Consider the following 18,284-nt stretch of genomic DNA (forward strand, 5'->3'; position numbering starts at 1 on the left):
GTTCTACTGATGTCCATCTACATAATGTGTTGGAAATGACTACGCGAATTCTTTACAGGATAACAAGTCCAATCTTGGAAAACCAAGAATTCCTCCTAGAGAACACTGAACAGAGAATCCACCCTACGTGTGGCTGCTTCTTTGTTCCAACCTCCACCACTGGGGACAATCTCTCTATACATGCCACCACTCCTACAACTCCCTTACCACAGTGTCTCTAATCCTTAACTGTAAGGAACGATGACAAACTGCACTAGGGTAGGCTCACTGAGTCATCAGTTTTTTTCATGTCTCCACTAAGGATCCATCTAAGCCAGACAATTTATATCTTTCATAACGATATCCAGTCAACACTCAGATTCACCTTCAAACCCTATGCACTAGGCTTGTATGCTAAAGATAAAGCATAGAACAACGATCCTGTTTCCTTGTATTTTTTTAATGATAACGAAGGGATTTCTTTCCTTAAAAAAGAAAAGGAATTTTACAGTACTGGGTGAGCAATGTGTCTCTTAATTTTAGGTTTGTATCCACTTTCCCACAAGATTTTAAAAAATCCACTTGATCATCTATTTCCTTGACTATCTCAGCACTGATATTTATTCTCAAGCAGCAAGAACAGAAAATCTGGGGTTGGAAACGCTAAGTAAACATAACCAGCCAAAAAATAACCAATTCAAAACATGAGATACTCTGTGAAAGGAGCTGCATCCATAGGAGAGGATTTCTGATTAACAAAAGCTATCATTTAAAAAATAACACTGCTACTACTTTGGCCTTAAGGTCCTCAGTGACATGCTTTGGTTTTAAGAAGGGGGATAACAGTAAAACCAATCAGCTTCCTGAAGCTTCAAATGGGAAGACCTACAGACACCAAAAAAACTCCACCTTGTCTTGAACACAGCTGATAACTCTGTTTTGTTGATAAGTGGGAGGTTTTCGACAAACGAAAAAAGACAAGGAAAATGGTGGGAGAATAAATATGAGCTACCTCTATGGATCCTCTAAAAGTAAATCTTTAAAATAATATCATTAAAAATAATTTAAATGGTAAAACATTTTAAATCAGATTAAATTAATAGTACAAAGCTCACAAGTGCAAAAGCAGATAGTGGAAATACACACCTGAGACATGTCTCTACTAGTCTGCTAAGCAAGACCAGACTGACTTATAATTTACTTGTGTGAGGGAAGCAGGACTTGATATAGTTTGCAGATACACATGAGATTCAGAAGTCCATTCTTTGAAAATTAATTTTGTATCTCTAAACTGTTAATAAAAGGTATATTATGCCTAAATAGCCAATTTATTAAAAACAGAATGTAGAAAAAATTAGTAACTGAATATATTTTGCCAATTTATCATTCATGAAAAATAAAATAATGTCTTTCTTCCTATAGATTTAAACTTCCCTTTACTCTCAGAAAACGACAATGATGTGAGAGACTGGGATGAAATTTAGGATGAAGAGAATGAAGAACAACAGGGAGACAGAAACCATGTCCGAAAAGCTTTTCTAAGGATTCAGGAAGGAAGCTGCAGATGGTCCTACAGTAGCAGAAAATTCCTTTCACAACTAAGAGTATTTTTGAGAGCATCATAATTTCCTCAATTCCTCAACTGGGGGGAGGTAACAATTCATGGTTCTTTAGCTTTGAGATTTAGTAGTTCCAGATTTAAAAAACAAGAACAAAAACAAGTATCCCGCTCCCCCCACCTTTTAATACTTGTTGGAACGCTTCAATTTTAGTAGCTAACGCTTAATACAAAATTTAAAATTATAACCCATGTTCTTCCTACAGAAATATGACTAGGGATGAAACCGTCACTGGAGCTGCTGTGATGGCTGTATCTACATGCTAACCTGGACTGTATCCAGCAACCTGTCATCTTCCAGTGTCATCCAGTGCATGATTTTAATAAGTCCATACTGAAGAGTTTAAAAGAAAGTCAGACAAATATATCTCTAAAGGTTTTAGATACTTCTACTGAAAAAGGCACTTAACAACTTGTTCCCCTGGAGAAAAACTTAACCAGGTTCATGATTATCTAAGATTCATGAGAACATTTGTATTTGAGCTCAACTCTGTGCCTAAAATCTGGAATTAAAGGAAACACCTACTTGAAAAAGATGAAGCGGGAAAGAAAGACTGTTATTTGCCTGCTTCCCAACAAACAGCTTCAGCTAATAGTTAAAAATACCTTTACAAGTATCTCCTAATATGAGACACTAACAGTAATCAAACCATCGTTTTTAGACTTCTAAATTTTTTTCCAAACGAGGGAAGAAAAAGTCACAAATGACTTCTGTACGGTAAATTTAAACAAAACTCAGCATTTGAACAATTTAAAGCAAATCAGCACTTTCTGGCTAGAAATGACTTTTCAGCTTATAAATCACTATAATTTTTAGCTTCAAAATTTTATGTGACAAAAAATAATTAAGGAATTGAAAGACTGAGAGGGCCCCTGAGAAATCAGCTGATGCCTCTTACTTGCTTTAAGGAATGACCACATCAGCAGTGGAATGGAGAGCGCCAGGTGGCCTAGGAAGACAGGCTTTCATCACATTATTAAAGAACATGTTAAAAATATTTTAGGGCCTGTACATGAGCACACTCATGCTTCTGGTTCTTTCCCTTTTTTTGGAAAGAAAGAAAAAGTACTCCCCAGGGTCCATTACATAGGCACAACAGACACTTCTTTGAATTCTCCTGGATAAAGTTGGGGAGACCCTATTATCAAAATGATCTGAACACCAAAAAGCACAAGATGGAAAAAATATTTTTTAAATTGTTTTTCAAAAAATAAAAGTAGAATAGGAAAAAACTTCAAATTCGAGAAACCATTTCATATGGAATGGACATTAGCAATTAATAAGTACCTGTATTTTATTTGTCTGAAGCAGACATGACATTACTTAAAAATAGACTGTTTAATCATAGATGAAGCAGAATGAGATGCTTGTTAGTATAAGCTCAAAGGCAAACAGTTAGTCCAACAAGTTAGTGACATCAAGTTAGTGAACTCTGTACCTTCTCCTATGAATGGGAGGTCTCCTGACAACATCCCCAAGAACTCGCATTGAACTGAAAATGAATGGTGGAAGAGGTCAGTGTCGAGTTGAAATAAAGTGGATACAAACGCATGAAACATACAGACATCACACTGGGAAGAGACACAATGGCCAAAGAGAAATAGTTCAGGGAGTAAGGGAATGAAAGAATGTGGAATCAGGAAAACATCATGACCAAAAAGGCCTGATAATTTCTGAGAAGGGCTACTTTGCTCCCTCCTTGCTCTAAGGAGTTAATCAGGTGACCAAGAATGAGGTTTATTAAATTATAAAAGTAAAAGGATTTTTAAAAAAGGCCATTCAAAACTTTAAAAGGGTTTTCTTAAGACTCTACAATTCAGGTTACACTATATGCAGATAACACTATAAGAATTAGTCAAACTAATTAAAGTGAACCCTAACTCTCATTCCATTATCTCCAGAGGTATTGGCACAGTGGTGCTAAGCAATCCTTAATGATAAACTCCAACAGGAGGTTCCGTGGTATCACATAGGTTGAAAATATAAACAATTTAGGTGATATGGTTCTAATCTTAGCTCAGTCCTAAAATCATGTAATCTTGGGCAAAATCATTTAATCTGAGCTTCAATTTCCTCACTGGAGCTACATGACCCATGAAGTCACATCTAGCTCAGAAATCAAAGTCATAGCAAAGGGATCCATAGTGGTTTATAAAGGAAAAAAGATTATATATAAAATAAATCCTCATTTCTTAATGTTGTCATCATCTAAGACAAGTATATCCTGTCAAGAAGCTTCTCTTGCTTCAGGAAGGGAATTCTGGCTGTTGGGATCATTCCCCCAACCTTATTTTTTCTTGTGGTATGAATGCTTTAAAAAAAAAAAAAGTACAGCTTGAATAAAGCTGGGAAGGAAAGCTTTTAGAAACTGCTTTTTACATAATCTAGGATTTCAAATATATATAAAAACTGCCCATCAGATAAAGCAACCGCTTATTTTTAAGCTTAGCATTCTGAACTCCACCCCAGAATAATACGGAGTTCTAGAAAGAGCGCCTGACCAGGAAACTGGAAACCTGGATCCCACTGACCTTGGGTAAATGATATAAACTACCTGCAGAGTCTCATCTGCAAAAACGGGGTTAATCCCACCTGACTCATGAAGAGGTTGCAACATTACATGAGACAATGTGTTATTAAAAGAATCTGAAAAGGGTAGCAAGTCAGGAAGGTGTAAGATATGATGAAGGCAGGGACTCTGTTCACCTCTGGGTCTCCAGAACATAGAAATGCCTGACGTGCAGGCGGTGCTTAATATATGTTGGCCGAATAAAAGAATAAATGAGCGAGTGAATGTGATCAGATTACATGTACTTATAGCTATGAGCCAAAATATTAGGAGGTCAAGGAATTTTTAAAAAGCAAACAAACCAATAATTGCTGCCGGTGAACCGTTCTATCAATTGTTTTACAACTGTCAGCCTCCTCCCTTGGCTGCTTGTCCGCATTAAGAAAGCAGCTTTGGAGCAGGCACACCTTTGCACATACAGCAGGCCTCATGGCACTTGTTCTTTACACTCAAAGCCATCTGCTGAAATTCATCTAGGCAGCCAGTGGTCAGAAGCCAATCCAACTTTTCTTAGCGCCTGCTTCCAAACTGAAGGTATGAGACTGGGTGGCACTTACAAGAGAGCCCCAAGACTGAGTGATACATGGAAAAACACTAACAACTGAATGATTATTATGATTTCTTAACGATTAAACACTGGTAATTTAGACTTCATCAGCTCTCTGCACTAGAAACAGATGGCAATTTCTATGAAGCACTGTGAAGACTTAGATGTGTTGAGACTTTAAGAGTTCATGTTTATTTCTTAATTCAAAACTGACATGAAACTATTCCCCCCCAATTTTCTAATCTCTGAATTTCATGAACAAATCTGGCCTGAACAAATGCTACCATTTATTAAACACCCACGTGACTGACATATTTCACTTGTAATCTTTATTATTACAAATATTCAGAAAGGCAGGTGTTTTACAGATGAGAAAGTTAAAGCTCAGAAGGGTCAAGTAACTTGCCAAGGTTTTCCACATAGAAAGTTATAGAGCTAGAGTTTAAACACAGATTTTCCTGATTCCAAAGCCTATATTCTTTCTTCTATACCATGGTGTCTCCTAAAATCTTTTACTAATAATAACACCAAATCAAAAGCAAGCAGACACTGAGAGACTAGACAAACAGCCTTCCATCTCACCTCCGGTGGTTCATTTCTGCGTCACTGGCTGCGTTCTTCCCAGGACCCCAGCTGTGCCTCCGGAAAGGGGACAGAGAGCGCATAGAGCTCCTCAGGACAGAGCAGTTCGCAGGCACTTCAGTGATGCTGTCCATCTCCTCCTCTTCCATCTCACCTGAGCCAGCAGGCTCACTCTCACTCTCTCGACCCTCAGCTCCCACCCCATGGTTGTAGAAACCATCAAGACATTGCTGGTCTCTGGACCTGTTCAAATTTGAAATCTGGGGGAGGGACACATCACTGCCATGAGAAGAATGTCGATCCAAGGATGCTGTGTCATCGGTGGAGGAACTGGATCCAGTGATATCACAGGCCAACTGTTCTTCCTCAGGCTGTAATGGAGAGAAAGCACGTATGGTTGGAAATGGCAGGACCAAGCAGACAGCTCTCTGTTATTCCCTTTACAGTGGGTAGGACAGGCAAGATCACAGTTGGCTTCAAACAGATTTCTTTCTTAAAGCATGATCACAGATGGATTCAAACAGCCTCCAGTAAAGGTAGGGTCGAGGTCTATGCTCTTTTTACCCTTTTACTAGAGGTGCTAGATGAGAAGTACATCGTTTTCCCTTTTTTACAGAGGAACAGATCTAATTCAAGTCAGTTTTTTTCAGTCAATACCATCAACTGAAATGAAGGGAAACTATGTCTCTGAGGTTTCTGCTTATGAAAACTCTAAATTCATACCATATAAAGTTTAGGTTTTCTTTGTTTTGTTTTTTTTACAAGCCTTAACTAAAAACAAGGTAGTGTGCTTGGCTACAACAGTGATATACTGAAGTTTATATTCCAAAAGCAAGTCTAACTGTTTTCAGTAGCATTTTGAAAAATGCAGAATAGCTTATTATCCCACCTAAAGTCTGCCACAAATGCCCAAATTCTGGCCACAAACACCTAAATGCAAGAAATCTATCCCCTTTTTTCCTTTAACTGAGTACTGGCTGAGTTTTATCGAGCCAACTGTACATAAAATAATCAGTCCTGGCAATGCAGCCTTTGATAAAGTGATGATGCTGTTTCCCTGGCCAACTTCTAGAGCCTAACAGGAATTGTGCCATTTTGATCCCAGTGGCCTGACATTCTCCACGTGCTGAAAGACACCAGAACACATAATTTGATGGGTGAGGGAAAGGTAAGCATCATGGCATTCAAAAAATAAATGTATCCAAAAGATAAGTAAAGTGTCTAAAAAGATACATGCTCACATTCTGAGTTACAGATGTTGGCACTGTACTATCTTAATACCCTTATTTTGCATTCTTATGGGATAGGGAACAAGGAATAGAGAAAGATATTCTGTGATTTTTTTTTTTCCCCTTCACAGTATTTCCCTAATCAGTCAGTCTACTCAGTTTTAATTAGGAGTAAAGAAACTTACAGCTCTTCAAGAAAGATTTTAAAAATTATGGAAACTAATGAGTCCTGTTAGCTTTGAAACAGAAAACAACTCCCATACTAAAGGGAGTGCCACTTTAAAGGCTTAACATAACACTTCAAAAGCACTGTATCTTCTGTACACTGTACCTTCTTTATACCGCTGGGGCTGGATCTCACCAGCTCATATGAGCTTTTTTTTCCACCCTGTAGAATCCCGTTTCCTACGTTAATTGCTCTTTAAACGATGAGTGAGGGAAAGATGCGAGGGGACCACTGGACAGTCAGAAATCTGAGGCCCAGACTGTCTCATGGGCTCCCCCACCCCTCCAAGTACAAGAGAAGCAAGATTTGAATGGAGGTTGATTTCAACTTTTAAACTGCCCTGTTCTGTTATCTTAAAAAAAAGAAAACCAACCCTGTAAGGATAAGATCACCTTAAAAAACAAACAAACAAAAAAAACCACCCTGTAAGGATAAGATCTCAAAGTCAATATCAGAAAAGTCCTCAGTGTTCCCTTCACTGGGCCACACTGTAAAATAAAACTATATGCTTTACCAAGTAGATTCTAAAACAGGGTAGGTCTTGTTTTAAAATAAAATTATCGATGACCCCTTTTAAGTTAGTGAGGATTGACCTGGGCATCCTAAAGTTTCTATTCCTGGGGCCACTCTCCACAGAAAGGGAGACTATAAATGGTCATGAATACCAACTTTAGAAGACACTTTTAGGATGTCTTAGCTTTTTCACTGTACTGTGTTGAATAGTGTCCTCCTCAAGTTCACATCCTTTTCGGAATGTGACCTTATTTGGTTGAGTCTTTGCAAATGTTATTCGTTAAGATGAGGTCATACTACACTAGGGTAGTTCCTGAATCCAAAAGCAGTAGTGTCCTTATAAGAAGAGACAGCAGCCCCTCTGATACATTGCTTTTAGGACCTCCTGCCTCCAAAACTATGAAAGAATAAATCTATGTTGTTTCAAGCCACCAAATTTGTGGTAATTGGTTACAGCGGTCCTGGGAAACTAAAGCTGCCTAAATGTCTAATTCTCAAAACAATACCAAGGGACAAGCAGAATGGGCATCAAAAAAGCAAAATGTGTGATGAGCCTGTTTTAAAACACACAAGCAAGGCTTCAAAAGATATGAAAGCTTTTGAGTTGAAGTTTCCATTTATCACACATTCTTCATACAAGTTAGCTCTTCCCAGTGTGAAAATGACTTGCAGGTGGTAGAATAGGTTTCTCTGTAAAAAGGAGAAATCTGCCTAGCATACAGCCTCAACATAGCCTTGTTCCTTGTGTGTGCTATGGCATTTCTTGGTGTGTGCTTTTAACTCTGAGTTTTTAAAAAACAAAAAACACAGAATAAAAGACCTGGGAGTTTTTTCATAGTAACACGTGATTTCTTTAGTTTTGCATTCCTGATCCTGATTTAAGAATCAGGTTCACACAGTATAATATTCTTACACTCAAGAATTTTTGTGAGCTAGCAGTTATTATCTGAAAAGGGAAAAACAGGACAAATACAGAAATTAAGACTGAGCTCATTTATTAAGTACTGAGGCAAATGGTTTTAACTTTAGACTGAATCTAAAGAAGGCTCTAAACTACTTTTCTCCAAGTTTTTCTTAGCATTCTCAAAAGAATTTCCCAACTTCATCACATCTTTACACTACCTTTGCAGACTAGAAAGTAGTCAGTGGTGTAATGAGAAATCAAACCCAGAGTATGGTCGTAGCCTTTCTACAGCTAGGTATGTGTCTATGGATAAGTCACATGATGATCTTTAGATCTAAAGGTTAGAAATTAATATAAGGTCTGTTGAAAAGTATTGTCCATTTAAATCATGGATAACAGAGGAAAGAAGGAAAGCAGGTTTTTAAAACTTTTGAACTGTTTTTGCAATGTTCCCTTTCCAGTCCCTGAATTTGTTAGTGCTAAAGTTTCTAGAGATGTCTGCCAAATAACAGATGTGAGAACTACTACTTCCACCATTTTCCTCCCTCCTCAAAAAAGTACCAGATTGGGGGGATGCTGTTTTTTCATTTATATATATTAGAAACGGAGAAAAATTATGGCTTCTGACACAGACAGAATGTTCCATGCCTAATAGTTGAAGCTCCTCTTAAGAGTTTTTGAGTTGTCAGTCTTTCTTCAGAGAGGTCTTTTCTCTTAAAATGTCTGCTAATTAAACGACTTTCAAGACTTAGGAAATTATTCCTGATTGTCTGGAGGAATGGTGCCATGGGATCAATTAAACTAACACATTTTTTAAAACTTAGATTTGAATCCATGTAAATCAAATGTACTAGTTAAACTGATCCCATGCTGCCATTCCTCCAGACAATCAAGAATAATATCCCAAGTCCTATATATATATATATATATACGTAATATAAATATATATTTATATGAATACTTACGCATTTATATATAAATATATATAAGAATGAAATATATGTACATATATATTTTCATTCTTATAAACAAACAGCCAAAACAATTGTGATGAGTATTAAGACTGGGTTAGGGCAGAGAAGTAGAAGAGATGTTAAAAGGTGGAAACAGGAGAGAAGGGGTGGTTGGGAGTCACGTATGTATGCTAGGGAAACTAAGACCAAGTCTACCTGAGACTGACACACAAATCCTTCCTCTCTTGAGTATTCATAATTGGGTTTCCCTCCTGCATATAGGAGGACGGGAACACACACAAAAAACTATCATCTCTACCATCAGCTTCTCTCTCCTTGGGGTTTATAAAATTTTGAAAATCTGCAAATGGTTATCAGGCTAGAAAAACCCAATAGGCCTCAGAGAGAATGCCCTCTGAGCACTACAAAGGTGTGAGAGCGGCTGGTCTTTCCAACACTAGCCTTAAACAGACAGTTCTGGCTTCAGGGGCAGGGCCTGAGTCCAACAGAGTGACCCAAGGGTACTTGGGTTTTGCTTAATTTAAGGCCAAATAAACTAGAGAGAATGAAATTACAAAATAATTACATAAACAAAAGTTAATGTAAAAGTCCAAAACAAATGATGATTTTTATATAAAGCTTGAGAGAATCTATTACTTAAATATATGTGCAGTATAACTATTACATAAATTTGAATAATAATTATTTACTGGATACTCACCATGTGTGGGGCTCTATACTAAGTGATTTCGATGTATGATTTCTTTTAATCCTCACAACTATTTCCTTTAGTAGCTATTCTTATTCCCATTTTATAGATGAGAAAACTGAAGCTCAGTGAGGTTACATAATAAACTCAAGTTTCTAATTTAACTGATCTGGAGTAAGGGCCAGACTTTTTTTCTTTGTCTTTGTTTTTTTCCCTTCTTCTTCTTCTTCAAGCTCTCCAGGTGATTCTAGGTACAGCTAGGATTCAATCCTATTGCTAAAAACTACAGAGCTGTTACCGCAGCTGGGGGCAGACAAATCAATAACAAGATAGGACACAGGTAGCAATACTATAAAAATGTGATAAGTTACACTTCATCAAAAATTTAAAAATTCAGTTCATCAAGACAGCATTATCAAAGTGAACAGGTAGCCACAGAGTGGAAGAAAATATTTTCAAAATGTAAATCTAACAAAGGACTGGTATCCAGGATACATATATAGAATTTCTACTTCTCAACAACAAAAAGATAAACGATCTAATTTTTTTAATGGGCAAAAGAGATGAACAGACATTCCATAAAGGAAGATACACATAAGTGGCCAATAAACACATGAAAATGTGTTTAACATAATCATTAGGTATCAAGGAAAAGCAAATCAGAAACACAGTGAGCTACCACTACATGCACACCAGAAATGCTACAGTCAAAGCAAAACAAAACAATTATACATGTTGCTAAGGACGTGGTGCCACTATAATTCTCATTCTTGCTGTTGAGAATAAAAAATGGTACAACCACTTTGGAAAAGGGTCTGGCAATTTCTTATAAAACTAAACCTACACTTACGATATGATCCAGAAATTCCACTCCTGGGTATTCATCTAAGAGGAATGATAATATTTATATTTCATTTATATGAAGTTCTGAAATAGGAAAAATTAACCTGTGGTAGAAAAAAATTAGAACGGTTGCTGCCTCTAGTGGGTTAGAGAGGAGACAGACTGGGAAGGGGCATGAGAAAACTTTCCAAAGTGATATATCCTTATGGGCATTTAGGTTACAAAGATGGGTGAATGCATTAATCAAAGGTCACTGAGGTAGAGCTGTTATGGAAAACAGTATGGAGGTTCCTCAAAAAATTAAAGGCAGGACTAACTGCCATATATGATCCAGCAATCCCACATCTGGGTATATATCCAAAGGAAATAAAGTCACTGTCTTGAAGAGATATGTGCACTCCCATGTTCAAAGCAGCATTATTGACAGTAGCCAACATATGGAAATATCCTAAGTATCCAATGACAGATGAATGGATATAGAATTATTCAGCCTTGAAAAAGAAGGAAATCCTGCCATTTGCGATAACATGGATGCATCCTGAGGGCATCATGTTAAGTGAAATAAGCCAGACACAGAAAGACAAATACTGCACGATCTCACTTAAATGTGAAATCTAAAAACGTCAAACTCATAGTAACAGGGAGTATAATGGTGGTTACCAGGGGCTGGAGGGGTGGGGGGAATGGGAAGATGTTAGTCAAAGGGAACATACTTTCAGTTATGAGATGAGTAAGTTCTGGAGACCTAATATACACTATGGTCACTATAGTTAATAATAAGGTACTGTATCCTTGAAATCTGCCAAGAAAGTAAATCTCAAGTGTTTTCTCCACACACATAAAAAGTAACTACGTGAGGTGACAGATATGTTAGTTAGCCTGATTGTGGTAATCACTTCACAATGTATGTATGTAATATGTATGTAAGTATCATATATATGTGTGTTTATTTATATATATATATAAACAACATGTCATACACCTCAAATATATATGATTTTTATTTGTCGATTGTAACTCAATAAAGTTGGGGGGGAAGTCACTGAATGGTACTCTTGAGACTGCATACTTCATTGTATGTAAATTTTATAAAAAAACAAAAAACAACAACCCTATAAACAAATACTGAATTCTAAGTATTTAGGGGTGAAGTGTATTGATATCTGTAAGTTATTTTGAAGCGCATCAAAGAAATTAGATGAACTGGTAGGTGGAAGAATGAGAGACAGATGCATAACTATGTAACAAAGCAAATGTAATAAAAAGTTAATTGCAGAATTTAGGTGGTGGATGTTCACTGCACGATTCTTCTAACTTTTCTGTTTCAGAATTTTTAAAATAAAATGTTGGCGAAAAAAATGCCTGACTGGCTTTCTTAACCAGTGTCACACCATATAGGTATGATATAGATATGTATATAGAGAGGTGTAAACATTATATACACTTATATACATAGAAATATAGAAATAGCTATGCAGTTTATATCTTATTACTACACCTGAAGGAATCATGCTTAATATTGCCAAAATACTAGTCCTTTAATTTTCATTCACTTACTCGTCAAATACTTATAAATTATTATCTATTATATTATACACAGGACACTCTGCCATGTGCCTTGAAAATAAAAGCTCATATTTTAAAATCCTAATGTATGCCAATCACTTAATCCATTTATGTACAATACTTTATTTAAGTATCTGATAGCAAGCATCAGCCCTGCTTCACAGTTCTGAAATTACAATAATTTCAATACTTATTCATAAGTGATTATAGTTTTTCTAATTTGGATTCTGTAAACATATTTACTTTAAAAGTTTAAAATAAAAGGTAAATTTTTGGCTTGGTGTTTAAGTACTTGAGAGCAAACTACAGCAATATAAAATAAAGGATTTTCCTTTAAGGGTTAGCATCTTAGGGGAGTTACTTTGATTTTCTTAATTGTGGATATGTCTTATAACTTGGAGGAAAAAACAAGGTGTAAGGGCTTTACTTTATCTCTGGGAAAAGAGGCAGCAACTATCAGTATTTTCTGTGGCTTTCAATTATCCTTTTGGATAACAGAGTGGCCCAGATCGTGTATTTTATGATCACACTTTTCTTTCTTAGCTAGTGCCAGAAAGCATCCTAGGATTTCTTCTCACGTTAAAAACAAAATTTAAATTTTATGCTGTTGATCTATGGAAAAAAAGAACTTAGAAACGAGCAAATATCCATAAGAATAAACATGAAGCTCGCAACACTCACCAAAGAGTCATACTTGCCAGGAGGCAGGCATACTGAGTGGAAACATAAGATTAAGTGGAAAGTTCTGACAAACATCGCAGGCTAATGTTAAAGAGACCTCTGTTAAGGCCAGAGTCACACAAGTGGCTGCAGGAAGTGACCTAATGCACCACTCATGGTTCGCAGAAAAGGATGTTGCAATGCCTTGCCTACAGATTATTTTTTGGAGAAGGGAGAGTGGGAGGGCTGGAGCCTGAGAAGAAGCTCTGGGACAGTCTGATGTTTCACAGTACATGTTGTGTGGATGACCACAGAGGAAGGCTTTTAAGGAAGTAGCTGATGGCCTGTCTGCCACTGCCATGCTTCTATATAAAGCACTGGTTATTAAAGCAGGTGTCTGGAGGTTGAGAGCAAAATAACAGAAAATGAACAGATTTCAGAGTTAGGGCTACGTACAAATCTCAATTTTGTTACTTACCAGCTGAGTAATTTTGAGTAAACTTCTTTACCAATCAGAGCCTCTATTTCCTCAGGAGTATAATGAAGATAAAACCACCCACCTTGCAGGGTTGCTGGGAGCATGAAATGTGACCACATACTTTAAAAATTCTGTTCAGTGCCTAGTATAAAGTAAGCATCTTGTACACATGAGTCTGTCTGTCTCCTTTTCCCGTCACATGTAAACCCTGGGTTTTATGAATGCTAGAGAAAACATTATTGCAAAACCTCTCTGTCACTAACAACAGTGGTAGAGCGGAGACACTAAGAGGAAGGACCCTCCAAATCTCACCCCAGGCCATCAGACATTCTTCTGTCAGCATGAAGAGGTGAAAGTGCATTCGCCATTTCTCGACTTCCTGAGGCACCCCAGTATGAAATGTTGGTCAAAGTTTATTCAGGGTATGCTTCAACCTTTAAAAATTGTATCTGTCCAGTCATCCTGAAAAAACTGCCAAATCTAGCACTGGCCATTTGTATGAACAATCTCCTAAGTGCTTTTGGCAGTTCGAATAATTAGGTAAAATGTAGTAAATTCTAATTCCCCTTAGCTAGGAAAATCATTCAATTTAGTAACCAGAAATAACTATCATTCTGCAGAGATGGTAACGCCCAGGGCAAGCTGTCACGCACCTAGGAGGTTCAAGCAATTATTTCTTAATGGAGACTTTGCAATTTGTTAAAAATTTCTTAGTAAGAAAATTTTCACACATATATAAATGTTTAACAAATCCTCATGTATCCATGACCCAGCTTCAGTGATTACTGATGACTATTTTAAAGCTGGAACTTAGAGAGATTATCTAATTTATTTATCTCGGACAAAAGCAATACATTTTTAAAGACATGCACCTTCGGAATGGTATTCCCCTTGAGGGGAGGTGGACACTTTAGGAGTCCTTACAATGAAAACCTCAAAATCACAGTGGAAATTACCTAAATTCTGTTGGTTAAAAAAAAAAAAAAAAAAAAAAGATCATATTGGTGTCCCTCTCCCTAAATAACTTCGGAGAAGGACAGATCCTCCAAGTTGTGTGGACTTTTTACTTTACAGAATCCCTTCTATGACTAACAATGCCATGAGTCTTTCCAAGGCCCTCTGGAAGACAATGACCACAAGGAAAAGGAACGAGGAAAAGGGTGAGGGGAGGCCAAGCGGGCATACGAGAGCCGCTGAGCAAAAATGAAGGGAAAGTGAAAGTAAATGCACAGAGGCTTAAATACATTCCAGACCAGACTCCCAGAACGGTAAGCCTTCTTCTAGTGTAACTTTTAAACCCAGCATCATCACGCTTGGAGAACCTAAGCAGCCACTAACCCCAACTGTTCTCATCACTTCTCCAAAGTCATCGTGAACCCTCACAAAGGCGTCTGCACAGCTGCCATGTTTCTGCCCCCTCAACCACCCTCTATTATAAAGACAAGCACTTGTGGCATATAACTGAGTACCATTTGCTGATCCTGCTGTGGGAAAGGCCTCTATTCTTCTTAGGAGACAAAACCAACCTTGCTGCAACCAGATACAAACATAAGCAAAAGAATGCAACAACCCCCCCCCCCCAACACACACACACACTCTCTCAGAGCTTCAAATTATATGAAAACACGAGGTGATTCATGTGGATGGGCTTGGCTTTTCACTAGTGAGAAAGCTTGGATTCCTGAGCAGAGCTCTAGAAACTTCCAATTAAGCAGGCTCCATGAGGACGGGTGACATTACCAAGCTCAGCAGCGAGCTTCAGGCCTAAACACATCAATCAGAAGGCTCTGTGGTTAGTTTATACACATGACGTCATACAGTCTGAGCTGTGGTTCCTTCCTGCCCCCTGAGAAGTATTCACTGTCATCTGATTTAATTCACAATAAAGGAACTTCCATTTCTTTAGGCTTCAATGTGAGCTTCAAAACCTGTACGTAACCAGCCATGATTCTACAGAAAATAAAGTGGCCAAGGCCTCTTTCTAAGGCCTGGCAACCTGGAGCTTCATTCTCTGAAAGTGGGCATTTACACTTCTCTAAGACCTGAAGAGAAGCCCTGTAAGGCTAGTAGGAGTCACATCTTACTAGCAGGAGTCACACACTGAGTACAACAGTACCTTGGAGAAGATAATGCTGTCCACTTCTTCACTGGGTGAGTGAAAGAGGTCAGAATCACTTCCAGATTCTCTTTTAAGGACACCTTGTTTTGAGGCACACTCTCTGCCCAATCCAACATCCAGGAAGTTATCACATTCTGAAAAACAAAATTTATTCAACCACTGCTTTAAAAAAAAAAATCAGTTTCTTTTCATTCCAGCCTTTTAAATCAACCAGCTGATGAATCTCCCTCCCTCCTCATACTAAGAAGCTGTAAAGGACACAGTCGAATTAGTAGCTTTCAATTCTCAGTTGATACAGTTACTACAGGACAACCATGAGTTTGTCATGTAAACCACAGGTACAACCATGAGTTTGTCATGTAAACCACAGGTACAGGTACAGATAAAACGATGATTTAGAACCATAATTCCACCTATGTATTTAAATAATGATCTTTTCCTCCTGGTAGTTATAGAATTTATTTCTTTTGCTACCAGAATCAGAAGTTCCTTATTAGGAAACTATGTGATAGGATTTGTGGGCAATTTCTGTTTTTGAGACTTAAGTTCTTTCTGGAAACTTGTTACTTTATCAAAATACCGAGATAAAAGACAAAGGGGGAGCATAACTAATAAAACATACCTGTGTATTAAACTCACGGGTTCTATTAAGCAATAACAGAAATATAACTATTTAAATTCTCCTACCTTTAATAGATCTGACATTGGATGAATAATGTGATGAAGAAAAATATATAATCTAGAATCTGTTTTCAGTTCAACAACTAGGATGTGGACTCTGGTGAACCAGACAGAGAGGGCCTTGATAGAAATATTACATTGGTACATCTAGGGATTCTAAAGATTTGTATGCTTAAATTAGCAAAGTATTTAACTCACTCTCTTCTTTAACTCTGTAAACAAAAAGGACATGTGACCTGATAACAACAGAGATAAAAATATCTCTGTGTACATGGTGAAACCAAGTAAGACATCAACCTCCTTCAAGAAGTTTTGAAGAATGAAGCGTTTCCATTCTAGTTAGCATTAAGCATGATTTGGAAAAACAAACGTATGTTTATCAAACCTGCAGGTGACACTAAGTGATGAGGGAGAGAGTAGATAACCTGGCTACCTAGCAGTTCATGAGAACTCTACCTGGAGGTTTTGCTTGAAAGCAAATTCAAGAGGAGTTCACAATACAAGGTTATGGCAAAACAAACAAATACTAATGGTTTTAGGCTCTATTAATAGACAATGCACCCAAATCCAAAATGGGGACAGTCTGGCCAGTATGTGCCACCAACACTGCACCTATACGGTTGTGTTTGTTCCTAAATATTGATAAATTAAATTAAAACACTGATAAACAAAAATGCATGCATGGTAATGAGGTCACCATGAGTGGAAACACCTGGGATACATTCAGGTTGCAGAGGAGCTTGAAGAAAATGTGTCTGAGGATGGCTGCAGATTTGCCCTGTGCCATTCAGGAGGGAGAACAAAGCCTGCCAAGTGGAAGCCAGAGCTTCACTATAACGGGGCTTCGGGCCATAGGCTGGCAGCCTTATAAAGTCATGAGGCTCGTTCACCAGAAGGGCTGGAGCAAAGGCTGAGTGACCGTGGCAAGACATTTCGAAAAAGCTGTCTGCGCAGAAGTGGAAGTGGAGACTGAACTAGACGACCCCTAATGTGTCTTTTAATTCTTATAGTCTATGCTTAGACAATAAGTGTGTGTGTGTGTGTTGTGTGTGTGTGTGTGTGTGTGTGTGTGTGTGTGTGTGTGTGTGTGTGTACAGGTCTGTGTTCAGAGATAATGAGAAGAGGAAATTTTTCTTATCTAAATTAACTAATAACTGATCATCAATCAATAAATAATTTGCCCTGCATTAGCCAGGAATCTTAGAGGAAGGGTCAAAGAGGCGCTGCACTGATACAGGTCATGAATCACTTGTCAATAAAATTACCTTTTCTATTAGTTAGGCATTTGACTAGGTACTGGGAATTATCCAAATAAAAAGAGATGCCTGATGTTTGTGTCTATGTGGAGGGGGGGAGTAGTTTACAATTTTGTAGTAGAAATGAATATATTAAGAGGTAATTTCAACACAGAAGTACAGAAAGGATGCCATAGGAATAAAGGCACGGCCCGCAGATTAATCTGAAAATGTTTCAGTTAAAGAAAAAATTACCTTGGTCCATTTCAGTCTTGGTCCAAACTATTTCTGAGTGTGTTAGTTAATGGGAACAGCCTTGCCTTTTGAAGACTGGAAATCATGGGGATTCTGGAGTTCTGGTCCCTTTTTTCCCACATCCCAGAGTATGTACTAACTTAGGCGGAGCTGGTGGCTGTGATTTTCTACTTGTTCCCCCCACACCTTTTCCCCACTTGGAAAAATCAAAAACTCCACTCCATGGATGAGGGGAAAATAGGGGGACTGGCCAAGGAAAGAAAGGGCTGCCGCAGCAACTATGCTAAGGTGCTAGCTGTCCAGCTGGCAGTCAAACAGACCACGTCCCAATTCCAGACCTGGAAAACAGAGCAGCTTAAGACATTCTAATGGAAAATCCACGGGGAAGATCCGGACTCAGCCTTGGTAGGAATACCTCACCCAGAAAATAAATCCAAGCCAGCACTACAAGGGACCACAAACCAAGTCTGGGATGAGAATCTGCTGCTGTGATACAATGTTGGTTGGTGAGCTGGGGCGGAGGGAAGACTATGAAAACGAGGAACAAGGGAGAGAAAAGGACCTTAAGCCATTATGAAACCCCACAAATGGAAGTGGGGGGACCCTAAGGCAGAGCT

The 18,284-nt window shown here is 38.0% G+C and overlaps 1 protein-coding gene across 11 annotated transcripts in view; it reads right to left on the reverse strand.

Moving 5' to 3' along the window:
- The window catches only part of AKAP13 (A-kinase anchoring protein 13), a 340,842-nt gene that overhangs the window by 72,438 nt on the left and 250,120 nt on the right, over positions 1-18,284 (reverse strand). For 9 of the 11 annotated variants that reach the window (XM_079914830.1, XM_079914822.1, XM_079914831.1 and 6 more), the window contains exons 10-12: positions 15,494-15,630; positions 5,297-5,667; positions 3,037-3,090 (exon numbers count right to left, since the gene is read on the reverse strand). In XM_079914830.1, the coding sequence (XP_079770956.1) occupies positions 3,037-3,090; positions 5,297-5,667; positions 15,494-15,630 (562 nt within the window). The remainder of the gene's footprint in view (positions 1-3,036; positions 3,091-5,296; positions 5,668-15,493; positions 15,631-18,284) is intronic. The other 2 variants (XM_079914829.1, XM_079914823.1) reach the window with 1 other exon arrangement.

This window comes from Stenella coeruleoalba (genome assembly GCF_951394435.1).
Source record: "Stenella coeruleoalba genome assembly, chromosome: 2".
Lineage (NCBI taxonomy): Eukaryota > Metazoa > Chordata > Mammalia > Artiodactyla > Delphinidae > Stenella > Stenella coeruleoalba.